Source organism: Rhinoraja longicauda, chromosome 11 (genome assembly GCF_053455715.1).
Source record: "Rhinoraja longicauda isolate Sanriku21f chromosome 11, sRhiLon1.1, whole genome shotgun sequence".
NCBI lineage: Eukaryota > Metazoa > Chordata > Chondrichthyes > Rajiformes > Arhynchobatidae > Rhinoraja > Rhinoraja longicauda.
The window spans coordinates 36,501,690-36,528,851 of NC_135963.1; the positions used below are offsets into that span (position 1 = coordinate 36,501,690).

Genomic DNA, 27,162 nt, shown 5'->3' on the forward strand with positions numbered 1-27,162 from the left:
AGGTTTATTCCTTTGCTTTATAACTCCATGATTCTATGACTCTTCCTCAGAAGCTCAGAGAGACTCATCTTACCTCAAAATTATTCACTCTAAAAAAAATTATATAAGTCTCATTACAGGAAGGAGTGGAAGCTTTGGAGAGGAGGCAGAATACTGCCTGGATTGGAGAATTTTAGCGACCAGGAGATGTTGGATAGACTTTGATTTCTCTGGGATTAAGGGGAGACTTGATAGAAGTAAAATTATGAGGCATAGATAGGGTAGACAGTAGGGCTAATACTAGAGGGCATAGCTGTAAGTTGAGAGGTGGAAAGTTTTATGGACATGTGTGGGGAAAGATTTTTTACACAGAATGGTGGGGGCCAGGAATGCATTGATGGGGATGGTGGTGGAGGTTGGTAGTGCTTTAAGAGGCTTTTAGATGGCCACATCAAAGTGCAAGGAATGGAGGGATATGAATTAATGTACAGGCAAATGAGATCGGTTTAACTTGCCATCATGTTTGGCATGAACATTGTGGACTAATGCTATACTGGTTTATGTTCTATGTTTCTTTGTCATTTTGATTGATCTTCATCAATCCTTCTGAGGCAGACCCTGGGAGGCCCAGGGCACTGACCATCATGACCTTCTGCACCTCCTGCGTAGGTGAGAACACCACATACCCATTACAGTTCATGGAACTGATATGGGGGGATAGTTCCCTGCCCTCTTACGTATAGATTGCCCACAGAATTACTGCAGCACTTTGTGTCATGCTTTTTACTCGGGTTTACTCACCAAACCAATATTTTTGTTTGTTTTGGTTTGAGAATCCGATTCAGCTGTGGGTAACCAAATGCATCCTGAGGGATTCGATGCATTGATCAGTTAGTTACCTTTTGTTTGATTGAATTTACCTTGCACTGATAGACTGTTCAATGGTCGCTCTTAATTTGCTGTTTTGTTCTCTGCACTCTGAAGTTTGAAGATGACCTTGACGTTCTCTTCAGTAATAACTGGAAGGGAACAGAGTAAATGAGGATTTATTTTTTGCATTATCATTCCTTTATTAAACTGATTAAGCACCCAGTGGCTGCAATGGAAAGGGAAATACTCAACAAACAGGCCGCATCATTGGGAACAGAAATAGAATAAACATTTCAGGTTAATGATCTTTTATAACATGTTAGTGATTAAATTTTTCGACAGCCTGAACCGTTTTCAGTCCTCCTCACAGGTTAATTTTCACCTGTATTTGTATAGTGAAATTAGAAGGCACAATGAGGTTGAGTCGGCTCGGACTTTATTACTTGGAACCCAGGAGGACGAGGGTTGATCTTGTAGAGGTATGTAAGATCATGAGGGGAATAGATAGGATAAATGCAGAGTCTTTTACCCAGAGCAGGGAAATCAATAATTAGGGGACATTGGTTTAAGATGAGAAGGGAAAGAATTAATATGAACCTAAAGGGCAACGTTTTTCCACACATCGGGTGATGGGTATATGGAACGAGCTGCCAGAGGAGGTGGTTGAAGGAAGTGCTATCACAACATTTAACTGACATTTGGACAGGCACATGGATAGCAAAAGTTTAGAAGGATTTGGGCCAAATGCAGGCAGATGGGACTAGTGAAGATAGGGCATCTTGGTCAGCATGGGCACGTTGGTTCAAAGGGTAAGTTTCCATGCTCTATGACTCCATGATGCTAATTCTCTGAATTACACCTGAGCTGTTTTAAGACTTTGAAATTCTGGAAGACTTAATAGAGTATCATTGCACGTGTCAATGGAAGCAATTGTTTATTAATTTCAATAGCCCCATGCAGTAAAATGACAGGTCGGGATCTAAAGAAACAATGGCATTTGATAACTGCAGGAGGTTACAGGAAATGTTTTTTTCCAGCAAGACTTGTTTTTCCAAGACAGATTTTTTTTCCTGCTTATCAATTTATTAAGTAACATCTGAGTATTTTTGAGTTTCTGGTTAAAGTCATGTGATTGGGAATTTGTCCCGTGTAAAACAAATAATGTTCCCTAATTAATTATTCATGTAATGTCCAATTCACGTCAAGGAAACAGGCACTGTAGCAGTATGCAAGGTGTCCAATTCCTCCCCTCTATCTTTTATTCTTATGATTTTGAATTTTTGCTATCATTTAATCCTGATCTCTGAATGACCAGCTCCTAAATTAATATTACTTTTTAAAAAACAACTGGGAATGAATTCGGATTTTTGAATTGTATTGGTAAGATAATTTGAATGGAATAAAATGACCCATGAAATAAGTGAGTCTACTCCCCAGTGACCAGAAATTAATCCTAGTGTGTTCTCCGAGGAAGAAATTCATTGAGCACAATACTGACTCTCTTACCAACTCCTGTGAAAGTTTGTTCACTGTAACTGTGGCGTAAGTCTTTTCTTTCAGTTTTGATGGCTGATTTCAATTTACAATTGGTAATAGTGAGACTCAACCATTTCTAGTTGGCTAATCATCTTGGTGTGCAAGTATTTCAGCAGTTTGCCATATTTGCACCTCCTCTAGTAAGTGGCCCTATTATTTCAAATATAAAATGGGTTCATTCTAAATGAATGAGATTTATTTAAGGTGGTAGAAACATAGAAACATAGAAAATAGGTGCAGGAGTAGGCCATTCGGCCATTCAATATGATCATGGCTGATCATCCAGCTCAGTAACCTGTACCTGCCTTCTCTCCATACCCCCTGATCCCTTTAGCCACAAGGGCCACATCTAACTCCCTCTTAAATATAGCCAATGAACTGGCCTCAACTACCTTCTGTGGCAGAGAATTTCACAGACTCACCACTCTGTGTGAAGAAATGGTGAAATATAATTATAATTTAAAAGTAATTATTTAAATCATATTTATATGCATGTGTGATGTCTACTGCACCCAAGTAACACAGTGACATAACTTACAATTCATTGCATGTTGTCATTTGACTGAGAGAAAAATGTAACCTTAGATTTGTAAAGTGGTTTCATCTTATGCATATTCAATGAATGAAAAAGTACACAGTCTGTGATAGCTCTTTGAAGAACAAACCAATAAATCTGATCTCTTTCCCTGCAGTCTTATAAATCTGTTAATTTTAAATATTTAGAGAAGAGCATGAACTGAGAATTGGAAATAAAAATCTGCGGATGTTGGAAATATGAAATTTAAAAAACAAACAGAAAATACTGGAGATACTCAGCCGAATAGGTAGCATATGTGGGGAAAGAAACTGCTGTCATTTCAAAAGAAGCAAGACCATTGGTATTCCCACCATCCTTTCTGGAAAGAAATGTATTTGCTGGCACAAGGACTGCAGATGCTGTTTAAAGATACAGTGTGGAAACAAGGCCTCTGGCCCACAGAGTCTGTGCCAACCACAGTCACCCGTACACTAGTTCTATCCTGCACACTAGGGAACATTTACAAACTCCAATTAACCTACAAACCTGCACATCTTTAAAATGTGGGAGGGAGCTGGAGCACCCGGAGAAGACCCACAGGGAGAATGTAGAAACTCCACACAGACAGCCCCCGTAGTCGGGATCGAAACCAGGTCTCTGGCACTGTAAGGCAGCAAGTCTACTGCTGCACCACTGTATTGCCCTGCTGGTTTACAAAACCCCCCCACAAAATGCTGGAGTAACTCAGCAGCTGAAGCAGCATCTCCCGAGGACATGGATAGGTGACGTTTTGGGTCGGGGCACCTTTTCAGATCTTATTTCCTGTATCGAGGAGGCAGCTCCCTTCAGATATTAGGGTTTCTGAGAACTGGCTTAACAATCGTAAAGTTTAAAACAGGGGTATGATATGAGATATTCAAACACATTGAAATATTTAAATGGCCAATATTCGTATTAAGGACTTGTTTGCCGCCCCTTTCTTTGTAGGAAAGTATTAATGTATTAATTATTAATAATGTATTATTAATGTATTCATCTAATTAATGTATTAATCTAATTAATTAATCTAATGATGATGTTTGAGCTCATTTCTGGGACAAATATATTTTTTTGGGGGGGTGGATATCAATTAATGAAGATGCTGGAAGTGCAAAATCACAGTTGGCTATCGAGTAATGTAATCCACGTGTTATTAGTGTTTTTGAATTACCTTTAATTAATACTCATGATAATGATTAAATATTACCAAATACTGGCAGTCTCTGCTGATAAGTATTGATTATAGATTGTGTTGCGTGCAGATGGCTGTGTTCACAAAATTTGCTGATAGGGTTAAAGAGATGTAATGCTGGGGTTCTATAAGGCACTGGTCAGGCCACATTTGGAGCACTGTGAGCAAATTTGGGCCCCATATCTGAAGAAGGATGTGCTGGCTCTGGAGAGGGTCCAAAGGAGGTTTACAAGAATGATTGCAGGAATGAGTGGGATAGCATATGATGAACATTTGACAGCACTGGGCCTCTATTCACTGGAGTTTAGAAGGTTGATGGAGGGACCTCATTGAAACTTACAGAATAATGAAAGGTATAGATATAGTGGATGTGGAAAGGATGTTTCCACTGGTGGGAGAGTCTAGGACCAGAGGTTATAGCCTCAGAATTAAAGGCCGCTCTTTGACAAAGGAGTTGAGGAGGAACTTCTTTAGTCAGAGGGTAGTTAATCTGTGGAACTCAATGCCGTGGAGGCCAAGTCAGTGGATATTTTAAGGCACAGACAAATTATTGATTAGAACGGGTATCAAGGGTTATGGGGAGAAGGCAGGAAAATGGGATTTGGAGGCAGAGATAGCCATGATTGAATGGTGGAGTGGACTCAATGGGCCGAATAGCCTAATTCTACTTCTATAATTTGTGAACTTGGGTTGTCGTTTCATGATTCTGATCCAACTGAAGTAACGGTGACAAATGAAGTTTCACTAATCTAGTTCACAAGTTAATTTACTTTAATATGCTATTGCCACGTGTACAGGGGTACAATGAAAAGCTTTTTTGTTGCGTGCAATCCAGTTAGTGGAAAGACCATACATGATTACAATCAAGCCATCCACAGTGTATATAAATGATAAAGGGAATAAAGTTTAGTTCAAGGTAAAGTCCATGAAAGTCTGATTAAAGATAGTCCGAGAGACTCCAAAGATGTAGACCGCTCTCTAGCTGTTCATAGGATGGCTCAGTTGCCTGATTACAACTGGGAAGAAGCCCTGAATTTGGAGGTATGTGTTTTCAACTTCTGTACCTCTTGCCTGAGAGGGGAGAAGAGGGAGTGTCTGGGGTGAGACTAGACCTTCCTGCTTATAGTTTGAGATACCTTTATATTGTTCAGGAAAAGTACTAAAAACAAGCTCTTCAATGAACAGACATTTACAGATATCTACGTTTGAGTTTAGGTTAGTTTAGTTTAGAGATACAGCGTAGAAACAGGCCCTTCGGCCCACCAAGTCTGCACCGACAAGTGATCCTCGCACATTAACACTATCCTACACTGGGGCCAATTTTTTAACTTTTAAAAATTTACATTTATGCCAAGCCAATTAACCTACAAACCTGTACGTCTTTGGAGTGTGGGAGGAAACCGAAGTTCTCGGAGAAAAACCTTGCAGGTCACGGAGAAAATGTGCAAACAAGCACCTGTAGCCAGGATTCTTTCTTGCACTTTTTAAACAATGTCGCTATAAGTGTGAGCAGTATATTGGTCAGTCCTATGCTTGAGAGAATACATCCAGGAGCATTAAATGGTCTGATTATGTTTGAACAGCTTGCTAGTACGTACAAAATTACGGATGCAGATTTATTCCATTGGAAGCCTCATCGTGCTTTTGTACATGTGAGAACATTTTTGGTTTGCAATAAATATACTCTGTATTTGAATATTACAGTGGATATTATACCAGTGAAAATTGTGCTGAGTTTACTCCCAGTTTTAAATCAAGTGGATAATTTTTGGTCAGCTCTGCTGATTTGATGATGGTACCATTTGTGAGCTAGATTTGGGTAAATTATTTAGCTTTGACTCATTTGAATCTGTGGAACTTTTTCACACCTTTACTGTGCCAATGCTAGAATTTTTAATGTTCACTCAACATATCACTCGAGTTGAGGTTTCAAAGTATAAAGTATATCACTTGAAGGTATTTATTCACAAAATGGTGGAGTAACTCAGCAGGTCAGGCTCAAGTATATCACTTGAGTTTGTGTTTGTAAACAAAGGTATAATATCGATTGGGATGAGTTTCTTTGAGCTACAGGTAATATGTAAATGTACGATAACACTGAACAAATTTATCTGGGACCTCTGAGGTTGAGGGGAGACTTGATAGAAGCAAATACAATTATGAGAAGCGTAGATTGTTAGAACCTTATTCCAAGGGTGAAAATGTCCAAATGGAGGGCATCGTTATAAGGTGAGAGAGTGAAAGTTTAGTGGAGATGTGCGGGGGATGTTTTTTATGCAGAGAGTGGTGGGGGCCAGGGATGCATGGCCAGGGGTGATGGTGGAGACAGATATGATCATGGCAATTAAGAGGCTTTTAGATAAGCAGATGGAAGTGCAAGGAATAAAGAGATATGGATCATGTGCAGTCAGAAGAGATCATTTTAACCTTGCATCATTTGGTGTAAACAATATGAGCCGAGGGGCTTGATCCCGTGCTGTGCTGTTCTATATTCTGAATTGGAGAAGGAATGGGTCATGCAGGCCCTCAATATTACAATAAGCTAAATGTTCCAGGGTGGTCTTACGGTGAAAAATTAAATCTCGAATGGGCCTATACCCACTGCTTCGAAATTGTTCCCCCTAAATTACGAATGCTCTCAGGATAAATGAAATATTAACCCTGTTTCTCTCTCCTCATATGCTGCCTGACCTGCTGAGTGTTCACAGCATGTTTTGCTTTTTATTTATATTTGCAGCAACTGCACTTTTTAACTTTTGAATTCCAGGCATTTGAATTACATTATGAATTCTTGCGTCAAAGACCGTGAAATAGATTTCACATCGTGTAAACTACCTGAGAATACGATTATAAAAGCTAGTCGAGTAATTGCAGAGTAAGGCAGTCTTTTTGTGATTAGATCCTTTGATGCAATAGGAAGAACACATTCAGATTGTAACAGATTTAGTAAAACTACATTAAAGGCATGGCTGATTCAAACCTTTCGCAGAAAATCCTTGCACCCTTTCAATCAATTAATCTCTTGAAAATCTATTTTTCTCAGCCATGAACATACTCTGTGACTGAGTATTCACAACCTTTCTTCCAAAGATTCTGCCCAAATAAATTTCTTCTCGTCTTTGTCTTAAATTACTAAATATTCATCCTGAGATCATTCTCCATGCTCCCAGTTTCCTAAACTGGAGGAAATTGCTTCTGGGCATTCATTCTGCTATTAATTCTCCTAGAATCAGTGATATAAAATTCTTAACTGATTGGACAGGCTAAATGCAGGAAAATTGTTCCTGATGTTGGGGGGAGTCCAGAACTAGGGGGTCACCGTTTAAGAATAAGGGGTAGACCATTTAGGACTGAAATGAGCAAAAACATTTTCAGCCAGAGAGTTGTGAATCTGTGTAATTCTCTGCCATAGAAGGCAGTGGAGGCCAATTATCATATCATATCATATATATATACAGCCGGAAACAGGCCTTTTCGGCCCACCAAGTCCGTGCCGCCCAGCGATCCCCGTACATTAACACTATCCTACACCCACTAGGGACAATTTTTACATTTACCCAGCCAATTAACCTACATACCTGTATTCACTGGATGTTTTCAAGAGAGAGTTAGATTTAGCTCCTAGGGCTAATGGAATCGAAGGAATGGGGCGAAAACAGGAACAGGGTACTGATTCTGGATGGTCAGCCATGATCATATTGAATGGTGGTGCTGGCTTGGGGCCGAATGGCCTACTCCTGCACCTATTTTCTATGTTTCTATGTCTATTTCAAATTGATCATTCCAGTTTCAATGAGCATTGGCCCAATAAACTCAATATTTGCACACAGTCGTAGAGTCAAACAGCACGGAAACAGATTCTTCCGTCCAAACTTGGCAATGCAGACCATGATGCCTCATCTGTGCTGGTCCTACCTGCCTGCATTTAGCCCATATCCCTTCAAACCTTTCCTATCCATATACTTGTGCAAATGTATTTTAAATGCTGTTATAGTACCTGTTCAACTACCCCCTTTGGCAGCTAGTTCCACAGACCCTCAGCCCTCTATATGGAAATGTTGTCCCGCAGGTTGCCATTAAATCATTTCCTTCTCACTTTAAACCAATGTTTTCTGGTTCTTGATTCCACCACTCTGGGTAAAAGTCTTTGTGCATTCACTCTGTCTATTCCCCTTTAGAGTGCAGGAGACTGAGGAGTGATCTTACAAAGGTGTGATTTTACACACCTCTGTAAGATCACTCCTCAGTCTCCTGCACTCTAAATGATAAAGTCCTAGCCTGCCCAGCCTTCCCGAATGCTCAGGTCCTCTCTTTCCAGCTTAACGGCAATGCAAGTTGCCCAACCTATTGAATCCATGTGGCACCAATTCCGACCACTAATCCTTTCTTATTAAAAAATATTGGATGGGTGTTCCTGTTATTTAGGTTTCCAGTAAGTGTGGGTTTTACATTTCAATAACTGTCACAGGCATTATGTTATTGATTCTTATGTTCAAACATCATGGAATAGACCTTATCAATTTCAGAAGATCATAAGACATGGCAGCAGAATTAGGCCATCGAGTCTGCTCCGCCATTCAATCATGCCTGATGTATTTTACTCTCTGCCCCATTCTTCTGCCTTCTTCCTGTAACCTTTTACACCCTTACTAACTAAGAACCTATTAATCTCAGCTTTAAAAATATCCAATGAAGGCCTCCACAGCCATCTTTGGCAATTAATTCCACAGATTCACCACCCTCTGGATAAAGAAATTCATACCGTTAGACATGTCCTTTTATTTTGAGGTTGTGCCCTCTGGTCCTAGACTCCCCACTTGTGGAAACATCCTCCCCACATCCACGCTATCTTGTGGAATAATGCAGACTAGGGCATGGAATATAAAGCTTTCAGTGATCGGATCCTTTGATGTGATAGAATAAACATGTAGTGGATGTAATGTGATTACTTTATTCTTTTACCCCAACAGGAAGTGATACTACCAAGTTGTCCCTCATGAATAAGTACAAAGAGAACTTCCTCGCCACCAGCCCTGTGGACATCAGCCACCAACAGACAGCTCTCCTCCCACGCAGCACCTCCGGTGGACAGAGGAAGCGTTTCACCAATAAATCCAGAGGTCAGTCATGCAGTGTACTTATCAAAGTTGGCTTTGAAAGAAAATCCTGTCCGTTTTCTCCAGAGTTTTCAACATACTGTGTGTTTATTTTCTAAAGAACATTTTTATTATTTGAATGTGAGTTCAGCTGAATAATCCTTTTTGTGAACAAAAGAGAGGCAAAGGGCCCCGTCAACAACTAGAAAGAAAACTTTCAGTTGATGAAAATGGAAGAAATAAGTAAGGGCAGCACATTGGTGCAGGTGGTGGAGCTGCTGCCTCACAGCGCCAGAAACCCGGGTGTGATCCTGACCTCGGGCGGTGTCTGTGTGGGATTTGCATCTTCTCCCTGGGACCGTGTAGGTTTCCACCATGTGCTTCGGTTTCCAACCACATTCCAAAGACATGCAAGTTTGTGATTTAATTAGCCTCTGTAAATTGTGCCTAGTTTGTCGGGAGTAGATGAGGAAGTGGGATAACAAAGAATTAGTGTGAACAGGTGATCTATGGTCGGTGTGGACTGAAGGGCCTGTTTCCATGCTACATCTCCAAAATTAAAACTAAAACTAAAGAACATTGAGGGGAATGGGAAGTAATCTTCACCGGGAGTGAACTGGAGGGATGCTCATCTATATACTAAATCTCTCGTTTGTTTGTTTGGTTGTTCCTGAACTACAGCCAAAACGATACGCGACAATTTTAGGCCCGCCTTGCTCACTGTTGTCCCTTTGGTGCTAATGGAAGAAGTTTCATTGAAATCGGTGTTATATTTTTTAAGTTATTCACATTTTAAAGTTTAAATTTATCTCCTAGGGAGGGAGGGGGTAGAGGGAGGTGGGGGAGGGAGGGAGGGGGGAGGAGGGAGGATAAGTGGGGTTGAGGGGGATGGAGTGGGGTGAGGGAGGGGGAGAGGGGGGAGGGGGAGGGGAAGGGGAAGGGGGAAGGGGGAAGGAGAGGGTGCTGCACCAATGCAAGAGAGGCTTGGGCCCAATGGGTCCACTTGGTCCACTTGGTCCACTTGGTTAAAATAAAATTATAAATTTAGTCAGTTATTCCTTGATCAATAAATTATTCCCCACGCTAATTTCAGATTAAGGTTTCCTTGCTTAATCATGCCCACAACTGTTTGCTTCATAACCATAAAAATGTTTCTCTAAATCAACCTTATTAGTTTGTTCTACCAGTTAAAATGTTTGAGGTAGATTTTTACGCTAATTCCAGTTTCTTCTTTCCCCACTGGGAATGGATATAACTTCAGTAGGCATTTATTTATTTAATAACTGGAATCTTCCCTTTCATGCTTCAGTGCCGTGTCATAGTTTTGCATAATTCCCACAACTGAATGCATAGCTCTACATCTGTTATTGCTGATGAATTAAAAAAATTTAATAAATTTAATAATCTAACTGAGGCGGTAGGCTATTTAACTTTTCAAGATTCCATTTAGTCAGATCATGGCAGATCAATGGTCAGCTACATATACAGGAAGCCCCAGGTTACACAAGGATTCTGCTCCTGATAATTCATAAATTAATAAATTCATTGGTTATAGGAACAGAATTAGGCCATTCGGCCCATTTAGTCAATTCTGCCATTCAATTATGGCTAATCTATCTTTCTCAACCTCATTCTCCTATCTTTTCCTCATACACCCTTACTAATCAAGAGTCTGTCAATCTCCACCTTAAAAATAGCCATTGACTTAGTCTCCTCAACCTTATGTGGCAATAAATTCCACAGATTCACCACCCTCTGATTAAAGAAATCCTCATCTCCTTTCTAAGGATATGTCCTTTTATTCAGAGGCTGTGACCTCTGATCCTAGACTCTCCCACTTGTGGAAACATACTCTCCACATCCACTCTGTCCAAGAATTGTCTGTAAGATGATTTTTCTGTAGGTCAGATACACTCTAATACTGCACCATTGGGGGGATTGCTTTAAGGTGAGAGGGGAAATGTTTAAAAGAGATGTGCTGGGCAAGTTTTTTACACAGAGAGTGGTGGATGCCTGGAACACCTCTGGGGCAGTTGTGGAGGCAGGTATGATATTGGCATTTAAAAGCTTTTAGATAGGCAGAGATTGGAGGGGTATTGGTCATATGTAGGCAGATGAGATTAGTTTATCTTGACATCATGTTTGGTACAGAAATTGTAGCAGAAGGGCGATATGGTTCCATATTCTCTGTAATATTGCTTGACAGTTAGATTGAACATTCAATTAAATTAAACAATATTCACCCAAACAGTCGAACAATACAACATGTAATTCCTCTAATTCTCTCATTTCATTGGATATTCTCTCTCACATGGCATATAACTAAACGATTGGAACACACATAGTATCCAGTTGTTAATGAATACCACAAAACATTTTATTATTTGTTGAAAAATTCTTTGAAAATTTATGGGAGAATTTGAATAAAGTCGGGTCTTCTGTAGCCCGGGGAGCCCCTGTATCTTTAGGTTCCCCAAACTCCTTGTGCATTTTGATGATTACAAGTCTATTAAACTCAGAATTAAAATTAATGATCAACCTGGTACTGATTGCCACTTTACTCCTGAAAGGACTGACTCCAATTGTCTTAAACATAATCTTTTGTCCGCCGGGCCTAATGAGTTGAATTAGTTTCTTCACAAAAGGACACAAGTGCTGGAGTAAAAGGAAGTCAGGCAGCATCTCTGGAGAACATGGATAATTAATGTTTTGGGTCAAGACCCTTCTTCAGACTCCTGAATTAAGGGCCTGTCCCACTTAAGCAGTTTTAAGGCGACTGCCGGCGACTAGGCTGTCGCTGACAGTTCGCTGGGGTGTTGCGGGCATGATCGTGAGGTGTCTTCAGAGAATCGTAGTGGATCTTGGCGCGTCGCTGAGAAATCATCCGGTATGAAATTTCTCGGCGACAGCCGGCTTGTCGCCAGGTATCGTTGCTTATTGCGGGCGCTGTCGCATGCTGTCCCCAGGTTTGCTAGGTTTTCTTAGATGCATTTAGAAGCACGTAATATTAAATTAAGTAAAGTCATTTGAGATACCATAAAACCAATTTAACCAATTTAACCAGTTTAACCAATTTATTTACCGTCAGGACATTTGACAGGTAGATTGGAGGTGACAGTTTGACGGTCAGGTAAGTGTGGGAATTTTTGCGATGTTTATGGCCATCAGCGATTACATTTAAAGTAGGCTTCCAACCCAGATATATAACCCAGAAACCAGATATGCATCTCCCGTAGATTTTCACAGAATGCCCACACTCCGCACAAAAATCCATTTAACCACTTTTAAAATTAAATTTCTTAATACTGCTATTAGTAAACTGGAAGCCAATCCGGTTTATGCCTAGTTACCGTGAAGCTTGGTTTTCAAGTAACCCGGGCAAGATGTTATATTTCAAAACTCTCAAGTAATTACCGACTTGTCAATGATTTCAGCGAAAATGAGGATGCCAGAGAAGCATTGACAGCGTGGGAATTTCGCGATGTTTCCAAAGACGGTCTAATCTTGACCTGACTTGGCATTGTCGTGGTCATTGTCGTGGTCATTGTCGTGGTCATTGTCGTTGGGTAAAAGAAAATTTTGGCGATCTGCTACGAATTTGACAGTCGCCGGCAGTTGCCTAAAAAATCAACTAAGTGGGACAGGCCCTTTAGTTTCTTTCCAGCTACCCCATCTGGTCCCTTTTAAATCTTTGAAAAACAAAACAAATGTATCACCTCCTAACCATCCAATTTCCAGACTTTTTTTAACTTCTGCTCTTAATTTTTAGTCATTACAAATTCTGGTGTTGTTCATCACTGCGTACCTTGCAAGGCCAAATATTAGTCCTGAAGTTTAGGCCCAGAACTGCTGTCAGGGTGGTCACTGTGGCTGGTCAAGGACTTAGTGTATTTGTGGTATGATTCATTGCATTTTATCTCCAATTCTCCAGAGGTAAAGTTAAGTTTTAGACCTTAAAAGACATAACAGCACAATTAAGCCATTTAGTCCATTGGGTCTGCTCTGCCATTTGATCATGGCTGAATTATTTTTTCCAATCAACCCCATTCTCCTGCTTTCTCCCTGTGCCCTTACTAATCAAAAACCTATCAAACTGGTTTTAAAATACCCAATAACATGGCCTCCATAGCCATATGTGGCAATTAATCCCACAGATTTACCACCCTCTGGCTAAATAAATTCCCCCTCATCTCTATTCTATAGGAACATCCTTTGATTCTGAGGCTGCGCCCTCTGGTCTCTCCCATTGATATTAGTTGATCATTTTTTAATTACTTTCCTGCCCCAACTGCAATACCTTATCGATCGATGTATAGACTTACGTCTCATTGGATTCTTCAGACTTTTCACCATGAAGACAGTCTCTGATTCTATCCTTTGTAGGTCTAAGGTCAGTGAACTCGTGTTTGCCTGAACTAAAATCTATTTGCATTAATTTAGCCTGTTGACTTAACATGTTGATATCACCATGTCATCACAAACTCTTTATACTTCAACACTGCTTATTTTTATGTCATCAAGAAATTCGGGTGCTTAACGTTCTTCACCATACTCAATGATGAACTCATCAATTAATTTTGGCTTTAGCACAGATTCTTAGATCTAGGTTTATTATCGTCATGTGTTTTGCCTGCGATCAAATCAGAATATGCAATGCATGAATGCAATCAAATCAAACTCAAGTACAATAGAAAGAGCAAAGGGAAAGATACAGTGTGCAGAATATAGTTTTCAGCAATGTAGTGCTGTTTCCATTTACAAAGTCCAATGCCCACAATAAGGTAGAGGTGAATCAGACCATACCCTACCTTATAGAAAGACCATCCAGAAGCCTGAATAAAGGGTGGAAGAAGCTGTTTCTGAATCTGGTGGTCTGTGCTTTCAAGCTTCTGTACCTTCAGGTGGATGGGAGCAGGTAGAAGAACGAATGACCGGGCTGGAACAAGACTTTGATTATGTTGGCTGCTTTTCCATGCTAGCATGAAGAATAGATGGAGGCAATGGTGGGAAGTCTGGTCTGTGTGATGGACAGGGCTACATCAACAACTCTCTGTAGTTTCTTACAGTCTTGGGCAGAGTTGTTACTGAATGTAGCTGTGATGCAACACAGTATGCTCTCTGTGGTGTCTTTTTACAGTGTGCCACAAGTGTCATTCTACCAATTGGAGCACATGTCCATTATCTCTACGGTCTCCTGCTGCTCAGATAATTTCCTGTGCCGATCAATATATACTACTTAATCCCATGGGCTTCATATTATGCAACAGGCATTTACAAGGACATTAACAAATATATTTGCACCTTATTTATATGATATTCCCTATTCACTATTTTAGTCATTTCTTCAAAAACATTTAATCAGGTCCATCTGGTTTGACCTACCATACAGAAGAAGGGTCTCGACCCGAAACGTCACCCATTCCTTCTCTCCCGAGATGCTGCCTGACCTGCTGAGTTACTCCAGCATTTTGTGAATAAAAACTTTCGATTTGTACCAGCATCTGTAGTTATCTTCTTATACATATGGTTTGACCTACCCTTTGCCCGTCTCAAAACATTTGATTCCCTACTTTTCCACTTGGACCACTAGCCTACTTGGACTGAATTCTACCACTCCTTCAGTATCCTTTCATAATGACTTACACTGATCAGCCAAAACATTATGACCTGATCAGCCAAAACATTATGACCACCTTCCTAATATGCCGTTGGTCCTCCGTGTGCAGCCCCATACACAGCAGGGTGTGATGCACTGTGTGTTGTGACACATTCCTCCCGTGACCACCATTAACATTTTCCGTGACTTGTGCCACGGTAGACATTCTGTCGGTTCGGACCAGACGGGATAGCCTACGTTGCCCTCACGCATCAATGCGCCTTGGGCACCCAACACCCTGTTGCTAGTTTGTGGTTTGTCCCTCCTCGGACCACTGTCGGTGGGTACTCACCACTGCTGACCGGGAGCACCCCACAAGCCCTGCCGTTTCAGAGATGCTCTGACCCAGTTGTCTGGCCATAACAATTTGGCCCTTGTCAGAGTAGCTCAGGTCTTTACTCTTGCCCAATTTCTCCTGCATCCAACACATCAACTTCAAGAAGTGACTATTCACTTGCTGCCCAATATATCCCACCCCTTGACAGGTGCCATTGTAACAAGATAATCAATGTTATTCACTTTACTTGTCAGTGGTCATAATGTTTTGGCTTTTTTCTCAATCCTGTCATTTTGAGTTGCGTTTGAAATTGCTCCCCAATCTTAAGAAGTCTTTCAGTGTTTGACTCATTATTAAATGCAAATATTTTAACAGGCTCAATTACAGTCTTTACGCCCAATTATAATTACTGTATTTTGCATCAACATGCACAGAGCAAAATCCTCCACAGCTTATTCTCAGTTGAAATCAATTTGTTCTTCTCCATTACAAATCTGGTGCATTCATGCTGGTAATAATGTCTTCTTGAAATATAGTGGCATTACAAACAAAAACAGTGAAATAATTCAGAATTTCCAGCCTTACCATTCATTAATTATAGAGTCATTATACAGCATGGAAACGGGTCTTTCAGCCAAACTCGTCCATGTCAACCAAGATGCTCCACCAAGGCTGTTTGCTAGCATTTTGCCCATATCCCCCCATATCCCCCCAATCCCTTCTTATCCATGTACCTGTCCAAATGTCTTTTAAGTGTTGTTATTGCTCTTGCCTTGGCTTCCTTCCTTAGCAGCTGGTTCCATCTGCCAGTGTCCTCTGAGTGAAAAGGTTGCCTCAAAGGTTCTATTAACTCTTTCCCATCTCATCTTAAGCCAATGTCTTTTAGTTCTTGATTCCTTAACCCTGATATCTTAAATTATCCTTCATTTTTTAGTTGTAAATATCTGTGTCAATATGTGATTTGAGAATCATTGTAATTTATTGCACAGAAATGAACCATTTGACTCATCCCCTACCACTTTCACTGTGTCCTGCACTCAGCATCACGGAAATTGTTGTTCACTTGATGAATTTGCAATAACTCAGAACATATACTTAGATGGAGATATTTCTACAATCAACACGGTGTCAACAGTTATGAAAACAAACCCATTACAATCTCAATTAGTTTAGTTACGTTTAGAGATACAGCGCAACAACAACCCCTTTGGCCCACCGAGTCTGCGCCGACCAGCGATCCCCGTGCACTACCATTATCCTTCACACAAGGGACAATTTATTACCATAGCCAATTAACCTTAAACCTGTACGTCTTTGGAGTGTGGGAGGGAACCGGAGCACCCGGGGAAAACCTACGTCCAAACTTCGTACAGACAGCGCCCGTAGTCTCCAGTGCCCCAGTGTTCTCCACCATTCCAAAGACATACAGGTTTGTAAGTTAATTGGCTTTGGTAAAAATTGTAAATTATCCCGAGTGTGTAGGATAGTGCTAATGTACAGGGTGATCACTGGTCAGTGTGGACCTGCTGGGATGAAGGGTCTGGTTCCATGCTGCATTTCTAAGGTCTAAAGTAAAAAGCCAAAATTGTTAATAATGATGCAGAACCACTGATATTTGCAAAAACACATTGCCAATGATTTTTAAGAAGCAGTGGCTGCTATTTTTATTTAGTTTGGCTTTGCGAGTTATTATTGGACCTGAAGCAACTTGATTGACTTTTAACCATATTCCAGCAAAATGCTGACATGGACAGAAAATTATTCATGGAGGCAGCTCAATGCTTCCTTCTCAGGGCAACGGGATAATGTTTACTGGACTTGCTTATGACACCCACATCAGAACGATGAAGAGTACAAACTTGGCCTTCTTTTCAACGTATTTAAGTTTTCTTCCTGATCCCTTAACCTTTTACAAGCTATCTTAGCATTTCCGAAGGTTTGCTTCAGAGTTATTTTACATACTGCTTATGATTTTGTATAACTTTGAAAATGTTCTATATTTGACAAAGATGAAAGACATCAAATCTATATTGATTCATGGAGCAATCCTACCCCATTAACTAAATTCTCCTTATATTCTCATTAGCTGCTCCTCTTTCACCAACCCAGATTGTACAATTTACTTACATAGTCCTTTATTGCCCTGCTTCCTGGCATCGGGATTAGTTTTGCTACATTCTGCTGCATTGCTTTGAACACCTGAACTTCATGTTTTCCTCTCGATGAGTCCTAAAATACTCAATAAGCACATGCATCTCTTTTAACCTTCAGAATTAACTTCTTTTTCTAAAGATTGTTAAGAACGTGGAACTCACTTACAGTGGAAATGGTTGAGATGAGTAGTAAGGATGGGTTTGAGTTGGGTGATGAATTAAGATGGGGAGAGATAGGAAGGTGTTTGAGTGATGAATAAATACTGGCATGGATCAAAGATTGGGCAAATGGTTTGTCGTGTTATTTATCCTGTACAATCTAATGTGCAATACTGACATGAAACTCAATTTACCAACTACCCTCATGCAAACATCCTCTCCAAGACTTTGTACATATTCTGTTGAGTACTCCAGCTTAATCTCCTCTGACTATAATCATCCTACAGCTGAACTACCATTCAAATTTGTGCTCTGCTCGATAGGTAATGGTCCCATTATGATCATCTGAGATATCGCTGACATTTGTCATCTTGCTGTGCCTCATTTCCTTCCCATTACTCAATCATATGCCCAACTTTTACTTGTAATGTTTACTTCCCTTAGTTTGTTGTTTTTAACCAAGTCTTCTTTCAAATCAATACGCGTTATGTCATATGTCATATGTGCTGTCTCACACTTGAGGATTAACCAATTTAAAACAATCTGTGAAGATTTCTCCACTGCAGTCTTTATAAATCAGATTATTTTTGGACATACTTTTATCTCCTTTATTTACCTACAATTCAGCAATTTCTAAACTATAACTCAGGAACATACGGAGAATTAGTGCTTTGATGATATTTCTTTTGGTAGCATTTATGAATTTATTGTTTAACATTATTGTCATCTTGCTCATGCATATGTATAGGAAAGAACTGCAGATGCCACATCTGTGCCCAGGATGAGGTTTTCCATGCTAGATCATCGAAGATGTCCTCATTCTTTAGGAAACAGGGGTTCCCCTCTTCCATTATAGATGAGGCTCTCACTAGATATCGCAGCTCCGTTCGCGCTCCCCCTCCCCCTCCCCCTCCCCCCATTCGCAACAAGGACAGTCCCCCTTGTCCTCACCTTCCATCCCATCAGCCATCGCGTACAGCATATAATCCTCCAACACTTTCACCACCTCCAATGGGATCTCACTACTGGCCATATCTTCCCATCTCCACCTCTTTCTGCTTTCCGCAAAGACCGTTCCCTCCGCAACTCCCTGGTCAACTCGTCCCTTCCCACTCAAACCACCCCCTCCCCAGGTACTTTCCCCTGAAACTGCAGGAGATGCAACACCTGTCCCTTAACCTCCCCCCTCGACTCCATCCAAGGACCCTGACAGTCTTTCCAGGTGAGGCAGAGGTTCACTTGCACCTCCTCCAACCTCATCTACTGTATCCACTATTCCAAGTTTCAATTTCTGTACATCGGCAAGGCCAAGCACAGGCTCAGTGATCGTTTCGCTGAACACCTCCGCTCAGTCCGCCTTAACCTACCTGACCTCCCGGTTGCTCAGCACTTACTCCTCCTCCCATTCCCAATCTGACCTTTCTGTCCTAGGCCTCCTCCATTGTCAGAGTGAGGTCCAGCGCAAATTGGAGGAACAACACCTCATATTTCGCTTGGGTAGCTTACACCCCAGCGGTATGAACATTGACTTCTCTAACTTAGCCCTTGCTTTCCCTCTCTCTCTATCCCCTCCCACTTCCCAGTTCTCCCATCAGTCTTACTGTCTCCAACTACATTCTATCTCCGTCCCGCCCACTCCCCTGAAGAAGGGTCTCGACCCAAAATGTCACCCATTCCTTCTCTCCAGAAATGCTGCCTGACCCGCTGAGTTACTCCAGCATTTTGTGTTTGCCTTGCTCATAGTTTTAGTGTTTAAAGATACAGAGTGAAAACAGGCCCCTCAGCCTACCAAGTCCATGCCAACCATTGATTATTTGTTCACACTAATTTTACATTATCTCACTTTCCTTACATACTAGGGGCAATTTACAGAGGCCAATTTACCAACAAATCTGCACATCTTTGGAATGTGTGAGGAAACCAGAGCACCCGGACGAACCCCACGTGGTCACACGGAGCATGTGCAAACTCCATGCAGGTAGCACCTGAGGTCAGGATCGAACCCAGGTCCCAGGCGCTGCGAGGCAGCAACTCCACCAGCTGCAACGTTGTGCCACTGATTTTAATTGCTTTCGATCTGTATATCCTCATCGACAACTGCTGTGTTCCTGAAGCTATGGAAGCCTTTATAAAACACAGCACTGTAATGCCCCACCCCTACAGAACACATCACTCCCAATCCCCCCCCCCTCACCAACAGAGCACAGCACTACTAATATTCCACTCCTACAGGAAATATCATTGCCAATAACTAATCATGCTGTTTGTGTGGAGTTTGCATGTTTTTCGCTGACTGTGTAGGTTTCCTCTGGTTGTACCCCAAAGGCGTGCAGGCTGGTGGGTTGCTTAGCCTCAGTAAATTGCTCCTGGTGTGTGTGTGAGTAGTGCAATCTGGGGTTACTGATGGGAATGAGGAGGTAGTTAAATAATCTTTGCAGAGGTTTACTGTACATATGTGGCTGCTGGTCCGTGCAGGCTTTGTGGGCCAAAGGGCCTGTTTCTGTGCTGTACGACCCTATAACTATCCTTCCAATAGATCCAGCTGGCTAACAATTGGAAGAAACAACCCAAGCAAATTTATTTTCCAATGCCCAGTGATGCTGTTGCTAATTGCACTGGTTTGACCTGATTGTGGCTGTGAACAGTGTGCAAAATCACATTCAAACACCACATGCATTCAGTTTAGTTCACAGTGAAATAATTTACAAAGTAAACAATTAACATCATAGTATAACCCAAACATCAATTTGGCTGCAAGGGATGTTGGATAATTATGAATAGACCTTTGATATTGGGATGCCGAGGAAAGATTGTGCATTGTGTATTTACATTGTAAAGGGATACATTGTTTTGTCGATAGTTAAAGAACTTCTAATGAAATGTGTGTATAAGAAAGATAGACCAAAATGCTGGAGTAACTCAGCGGGTCAGGCAGCATCTCTGGAGAAGAGGAATAGGTGACGTTTCAGGTCGAGATAATTCATCAGACTGATGGGTCATCAACTTGGGTCTGACCTGAAACATCACCTATTCCTTATTTCCAGAGTTGCTGCCAGATCTGCTGAGTTACCCCAGCATTTTGTGTCTATCTTCGGTTTAAACCAGCATCTGCAGTTCCTATTCACAAAGGATTTTCACAATCTAGATGCAGTAAGGTGAAGATGCTGTCAAATACATCAAGGTTTTTTTAAGAGCACATTGAATTTTTAGGATGAAAGCAACTTACCCCTCACAATGATCCCTTTTAATGGAAATTATTCTTGTGCACATCTCACCGTGATTTCACTGTGATGTGATCCAATAGAGTTTGTTAAACTTTGAAGTGTCTTAAAGAGAAATATTTCATGCTGGCAAACCTTCTTGAAATGACAAATTCGTAGTGCATGTGAGAGAAATACACTCCTTGGTAAAATAGCTTTTAATGGAAAATCTGATTTAATAAGCACTGATCTTCAATTTAAGTTTGCTAAATGTAACGTTTTATATTCGAACAGTTCCTGACCATTCTTCATTGTCCAACTTGTAGTTTACATTTGACTAGCTTTAATTATCCCTCGGGGGGCGGCACGGTGGTGCAGTGGTAGAGTTGCTGCCTTACAGCACCAGAGACCCGGGTTGGATCCTGACTACAGTTGCTCTCTATACGGAATTTGTATGTTCTCCCAGTGGCCTGCCTGGGTTTTCCCCGGGTGCTCCGGGTTTCCTCTCGCACTCCAAAGACGTGCAGGTTTGTAGGTTAATTGGCTTCAGTAAAAATGGTAAATTCTCCATTGTGTGTAGGATAGTTCTAGTGTATGGAGATCGCGGGTCGGCGCAGTTTCAGTGGGTCAAAGGGCCTGTTTCCGCACTATATCTCTGAACTAAAGTAAACTAAACTAAAATATGAATTGGTGGTACTATTTCGGGTTAGTATTACTACATTTGGTGGTCGTCCATTATTTAATGTATTAAGTAAGTAACCAAGATATTGACTCATGATGGCTCAACACATCGGGTCAAAATGAGCAAGGATACCACCTTCTGATTATAACCTAACATCCTCCCTCTGTTGATGAATGAGTGCTCCCCCGTGTTGAACAATGCATTGACAGGATTAAATGCACAGAATGTTCTATGGGTCCTTAACAATCATGTCCAATATGGTTCAGTAAACACCACGGCTGACTGAGTTCTCAGATCTTGAACAACATAGCAGTCAAATTGTCTGACAGGTAGTGAATGAACCAACACTTGCAGCAGCACCAGAGACCCGGGTTGGATCCTGACTACGGTTGCTCTCTATACAGAATTTGATGCAGCACGGTGGTGCAGCAATAGAACTGTTGTCTCACAGCGCCAAGACCTGGGTTCAATCCTGACTATGGGTGCTATCTGCACAGATTTGTACATTCTCCCTGTGACCACGGGGGGTTTCTCCGGGTCCTCCCACATTCCAAAGACTTGCAGGTTTGTCGGTTAATTGGCTTCTGTAAATTGCTCTTTGTGTATAGGACATAGAACTAGTGACCAGGTCATTGCAAGTTGGCTTGGACTGGGTGGGCCACAGGCCCTGTTTCTATGCAGTATTTCTAAACTAAACGAAACTTGACCTTGTACTGACCAAGCCACCTAGAAAAACAGAACAAAATACAGTACAACTATCAATCTCCACCTTAAAAATATCCATTGACTTGGCCTCCTCCTCATCTCCTTTCTGAAAGTATGTCCTTTTATTCTGGGGCTCTGGCCTCTGGCCCAAGACTCTCCCACTACTGGAAACATCCTCTCCACATCCACTCTATCCAGGCCTGCGCCATACGACTACACTATGTGTGCCAAACGTAGATAGCACCATGCAATAGACTGAGCTGAGTGATACCACCACCAATGGACCAGATTGATGCATCTGGTCAAGAATCGTGCTCCAAGCTTGGCACCACTTCAAATGTCACATTCACAGCTCACAAATCCCCAAAACAATGGAGTAAGTCGTTCATGAGAAATATATTCTCCAATCAGTTTGAGACATTCGCCAATATGGTTTCCATTTACTTGCAGGAAGATATGACATATTACATCACTCTTAAGAGCCAGCTTGTTGCTGTGTCCTTTCTCCCAATGAAAAGGTCAAATTGTTAGACATGGTAATAGGTGGAGATGTAACCATGGCTACAGCTAATACCAAAGGATATGTTAAGTCGGACTTTTGTTAATTTCAAATGTCCCTTGGCTCTTCACTTCATCATCCAACAAACTTCTCATTATAACTCATAGATTAATTCCAACACTAATCAGTCCTGTCCACTGTTTCTCATATGTCAGGCTAACTCGTGTTGCCTCTCCCATGGTTTCTGCTTATTTCAACCTTTCAGAATATGGATGTCTTTGGCTATAGGTTGAATAATGCCCCATCACTTGATCCAACTATTTTAACCAAGAGCTCAGGCATCAACATTCTGGAACCCTTCCAAGGTATACAATAACATTATCCCTGGAAAATATATTTTAAACTATCTAAGAAGATACATGTCTGTGCTCCAAAGTGGCCATACATACAGTATATAGAATGGAAGGGGGCAGCTTTGTTGTGAGAGACAGTGTCACAGTGCAATGCTGATGGAGGTGACCTTTTCTACAATAAAGAGAATATTCTTCGTATTAACAGGCCTTTCAGCCTACCGAATCCACCCTGACCATTGATCATCCTTTCACTAGTGCTATGTCCTACACACCAGGGGCAATTTACAAAAGCCAATTAACCGACAAACCCGCACTTGTTTGGAATGTGGATGGAATCTGTCGGGCTCTGAGGAAACCCACGCAGTCACTGGGAGAACGTGCAAACTCCACACAGACAGCACCCGAGGTCAGGATCAATCACGGATCTCCGTGAGGCAGCAACTTTACTGCTGCACCACTATGCTACCCACATTCCTTCACGCTTTGCACAAAGCCTTATCTAATTTATAAATTGTCTCTTGCATTCTCTTCAGATTTGTTTGCAAGCATTCTGGACGTAACTCTATACCAAAAGCATTCCATCATTTATACTTGTAGACTACTTCAGTAAGTCACCCCTCAAAGTCACTTTGTCCATAGCAGCAGAACTAATGTGGGACAGTCGATGAACAAGATATGTCCTATCTTCTTGTCTTAAATCCTGTGCACTTACTCCAGCTGAGTCATCCTTTGCAGATAAAAGCAAACACTTGTATATTTACAATGCCTTTTTTAAACACCAGAGATCTTAAAGCACTTGTGGAATATCAAGTAGGACTGACATAGAAAATTCAGCAATCAATTTACTCAGGGAATGATCTCGCTGTGGCAATAAACCAGTGGGTTAGGCAAGCCAATTCAATTATATTGGCTGAAGGATAAATATTGTCCAGGAAACAAAGAAGAAAATGATTCCCTTTTCATGGTAGAAAAGCTAATTTACCTCAGGCAATGGTAATTTAATAGGTTGGCCTTGATGAGGGTTTAATTTAGGTCTGTTTAGAACAAGCAGATCTCATCGGACTGTGAGAGAATATGAGTGCCATGGGGACATGTTCAGAGCAAGTGGTCACAAGCCAAATGTATATTTCCTCTCAATGTTCCCTGCACTTTGAAAGGAAGGATACACTTTAATTGATCCCAGCTGATACTATTCACTCTCCCTGGTCCATCATGGCCCAGCCCTCCCCTCCATCAAGAGTCAGCCTTTTTAAATGCAGTGGGTAAATGCTTGTCAGGTAAAAGTTTTGGCGAGTATATTTTTCAATCAACTGCTCAATCAAAAGGTGCAGCTGCTCGTGGAGGCAGAGAGCTGTACAACATGGAAACAGCCCCTTCGGCCCACCTTGTGCATGCAGACCACGTTGGCATTCTGGTCTTGTCCCATTTGCCTGTATTTGGTCCATAGCCCTCTAAATCCAGTCCAAATGTCCTTTAAAGTTGTAATTGCATTTGCTTATTTAACTTCCTCTGGCAGTTTACGGACCAGTTATGGACTGCCTTCTAAGTGAAAAAGGTGCCATTGAGCTCCCTCTTAAATCTCACCCCCTCACTTTCAGCCCATGGTCTTCAGCTTTGGAGAAAAGGAGTAGGTGACGTTTCGGGTCAGAACCCTTCTTCAGACTGAAAAAGTGTTCTGACCCAAAACATCACCTACTCCTTTTCTCCAGAGATCCTGCCTGACCCACTGAGTTACTCCAGCATTTTGTGTCTATCGGCAATGTGTCTCAGATCTGTGGTTCCTTCCGACACCACTCATTTTAGAATCCTCATCCCTGGCAACAAGTCTGTAAGCATTCACTTAATCCATGCTGATGATCACCTAGACCACTATTTACAGTCCAGGCAGACTCAGAAAAGTTATGTGCACAAAGGTATCTGGAACCAACTCTGAATGGTTAGTTAAACCTGATTTTACCTGCTTTATCCTCTTGATAGATTGTGCAGTACTCTGCTCAGAGGAGTGATTTGAAAATGGTGTGAGATGTTTCATGCGGCAGTGGAGAACAGAGCCGATGGTGTGATTGATTGTCTCCTCAGAAAATCTAATGAGAGATTATGAAATCAACAGCTCAAATGTAAACAATGAGCTGTTGCTTGGAACTATGACTTCAAAATCATTTCAGTTACAGAAAAAGAGAGAAGGAAAGAGGAAGAAGGGAAGGAATTAAGTAAGGGACAGAACAAACAAAAAAATATGTTTTGGAAAATATTTTAGGGTGGCACAGTGGACTAGCTGGTAGACCTGTTGTCTCACAGAGCCAGAGACACGGGTTTGATCCTGACCTCGGGTGCTCTCCATGTGGATTTTGTGTGTTCTCTCTGTGACCGCGTGGATTACCTCTGGCTAGTCTGGTTTCCCACAAGACATGCCGCTCTGTAGGTTAATTGGATTCTGCAAGTTGCCCCTAGTGTCTAGGGAGTGGATGAGCAAGTGGGAGAATGTAGAACGAGCGTGAACGGGTCATTGATGGTTGGCATGGACTCGGTGGGCCGAAGGGCCTTTTCCCATGCTATATCGCTTATTTTTGTATTCCCATGCTGTATTTTTGATCCATCCAACAAAAACTAAAAATTGAAGAATTAGACACCATATGGTAGTAGTTAATATCCTGTGTGAGGTAGATTAATTGTTCATTATTAATCTCTGCCCTGTTCTAAGATGAGTCTACCTTGTGTCTACAATGGAACTACTGGAGTCATTACTCCCCAATGCCCTTGAATAGGCAGCTAGATAAAAGGATGCTGATGTTAGAAAGATAACTGTAATGTATCTTCAGCTGGGGGCCTATCAGTTTTCACGTTCAGCCAGTGGTCTGCACAAATCCCTCCCCACTATCCAATGCCTGCTCCTCCATACTTGATTTAGCTCTTAAATAACTGTGGGCCCTTTCAGTCTCACTGATACTTTTTACAACAATTTTATATCTTTATCTTTAATGCCATGTATGGAATGGGGCTTATATTTCAAATATTTCTATTTGACAAAAAGAGCTCCAAGTCCAAATGTCTTTCAGCTGCAGCCCCATGTAAACTGGAATAGGCCTTCCCATCCTTACGGTTTTACCTTAGATAAGCTAGCCATTACAATCAGAAGTAATTGCCATCGCTGCAGCTTTATTTTTGGTGTGCCCATTAAATTATTATTCATCTCAGCTATAACCATTATGTGAATCCATTTTCTTCCTGACTATTGCTGTGAACGTTTAGAGATCATTGTGCTACTGGAAAATTGCCAATGAATGAAGCCTTAAGACATCTTGCTGTCTTATCAGAAGCCACAGCCACAGCCAGGGCCAGAACAGAATCAATAATGGTCCAATTATCCATACTTTGCATCCTTGTGACTGATTTCATTTTGTTCGCTTATGCATGGACACAATCAAATTTCAATTAGTGAAGCATTTTTAGAAATGTCAATAAATGATTGGTATAATCGGTGACTTTAAGTGGGATCGTTTTTCTTTCAACATTGAACAATATATTTTGCCACCATAATAACTCCTATTTTATTCTATGGGCAGAAAATGTCATAGTACATTTTACCACATTAAAAACTCAACATAAATATAAGTCATTCATATATGTATGGAAATTCAGAGCTAATTACATCCATAAACTAACACTATGATGTAAAAGATTCACAATTTCCACCAGTCTTTGTCCTGCCCCCACTTCTCTTTCAGCTTTATCCCCCCCCCCCACTACAAACAGTCTGAAGAAGGGTCCCAACCTGAAACGTGTCCTATCCTATCCCTGTCCTCCAGATATGCTGCCTGACCCTTTGAGTTAATCCAACACTTTGTGCTGTTTAAAAAAAAAATTAAGGTGGATCATCAGAACCTAGTGTTAGTGTGTCATAAACTGAATAACAATTTCATTTGGAAACTCAGAATTCTTGGCCAAAACTGTGAACTTCCAAGTGTTGGCTTTAATACTTTACAAATGGACACATTGAGAATGTGAATGTATCTCTCTACAGGTTGGTCCTGCCTTGATAGTTTTCTGTTTGAGGCTTTTTTTTTGGACTTTCTTGTGTGAACTGCTGGAGTGCTGATTACCTTGCCAGGATTATGTAATGCAGTAAAGGTTGTGGAGGTGACAGGAACCCTTTGTTGTAAAACCAGGGACCAAGTTCTTGGCACTTTTCTTCAGAAAAGGATGAAAAGCTTTGGCTTTCTGATTAAATTTCAACATCACACATATTCCT

At 41.2% G+C, this 27,162-nt stretch overlaps 1 protein-coding gene across 2 annotated transcripts in view; it reads left to right on the top strand.

The window, feature by feature from the left end:
- The window catches only part of astn1 (astrotactin 1), a 1,605,092-nt gene that overhangs the window by 584,862 nt on the left and 993,068 nt on the right, over positions 1–27,162 (top strand). For both annotated transcript variants that reach the window (XM_078407397.1, XM_078407398.1), the window contains exon 4: positions 9,104–9,253. In XM_078407397.1, coding sequence (XP_078263523.1) covers positions 9,104–9,253 — 150 coding nt within the window. The remainder of the gene's footprint in view (positions 1–9,103; positions 9,254–27,162) is intronic.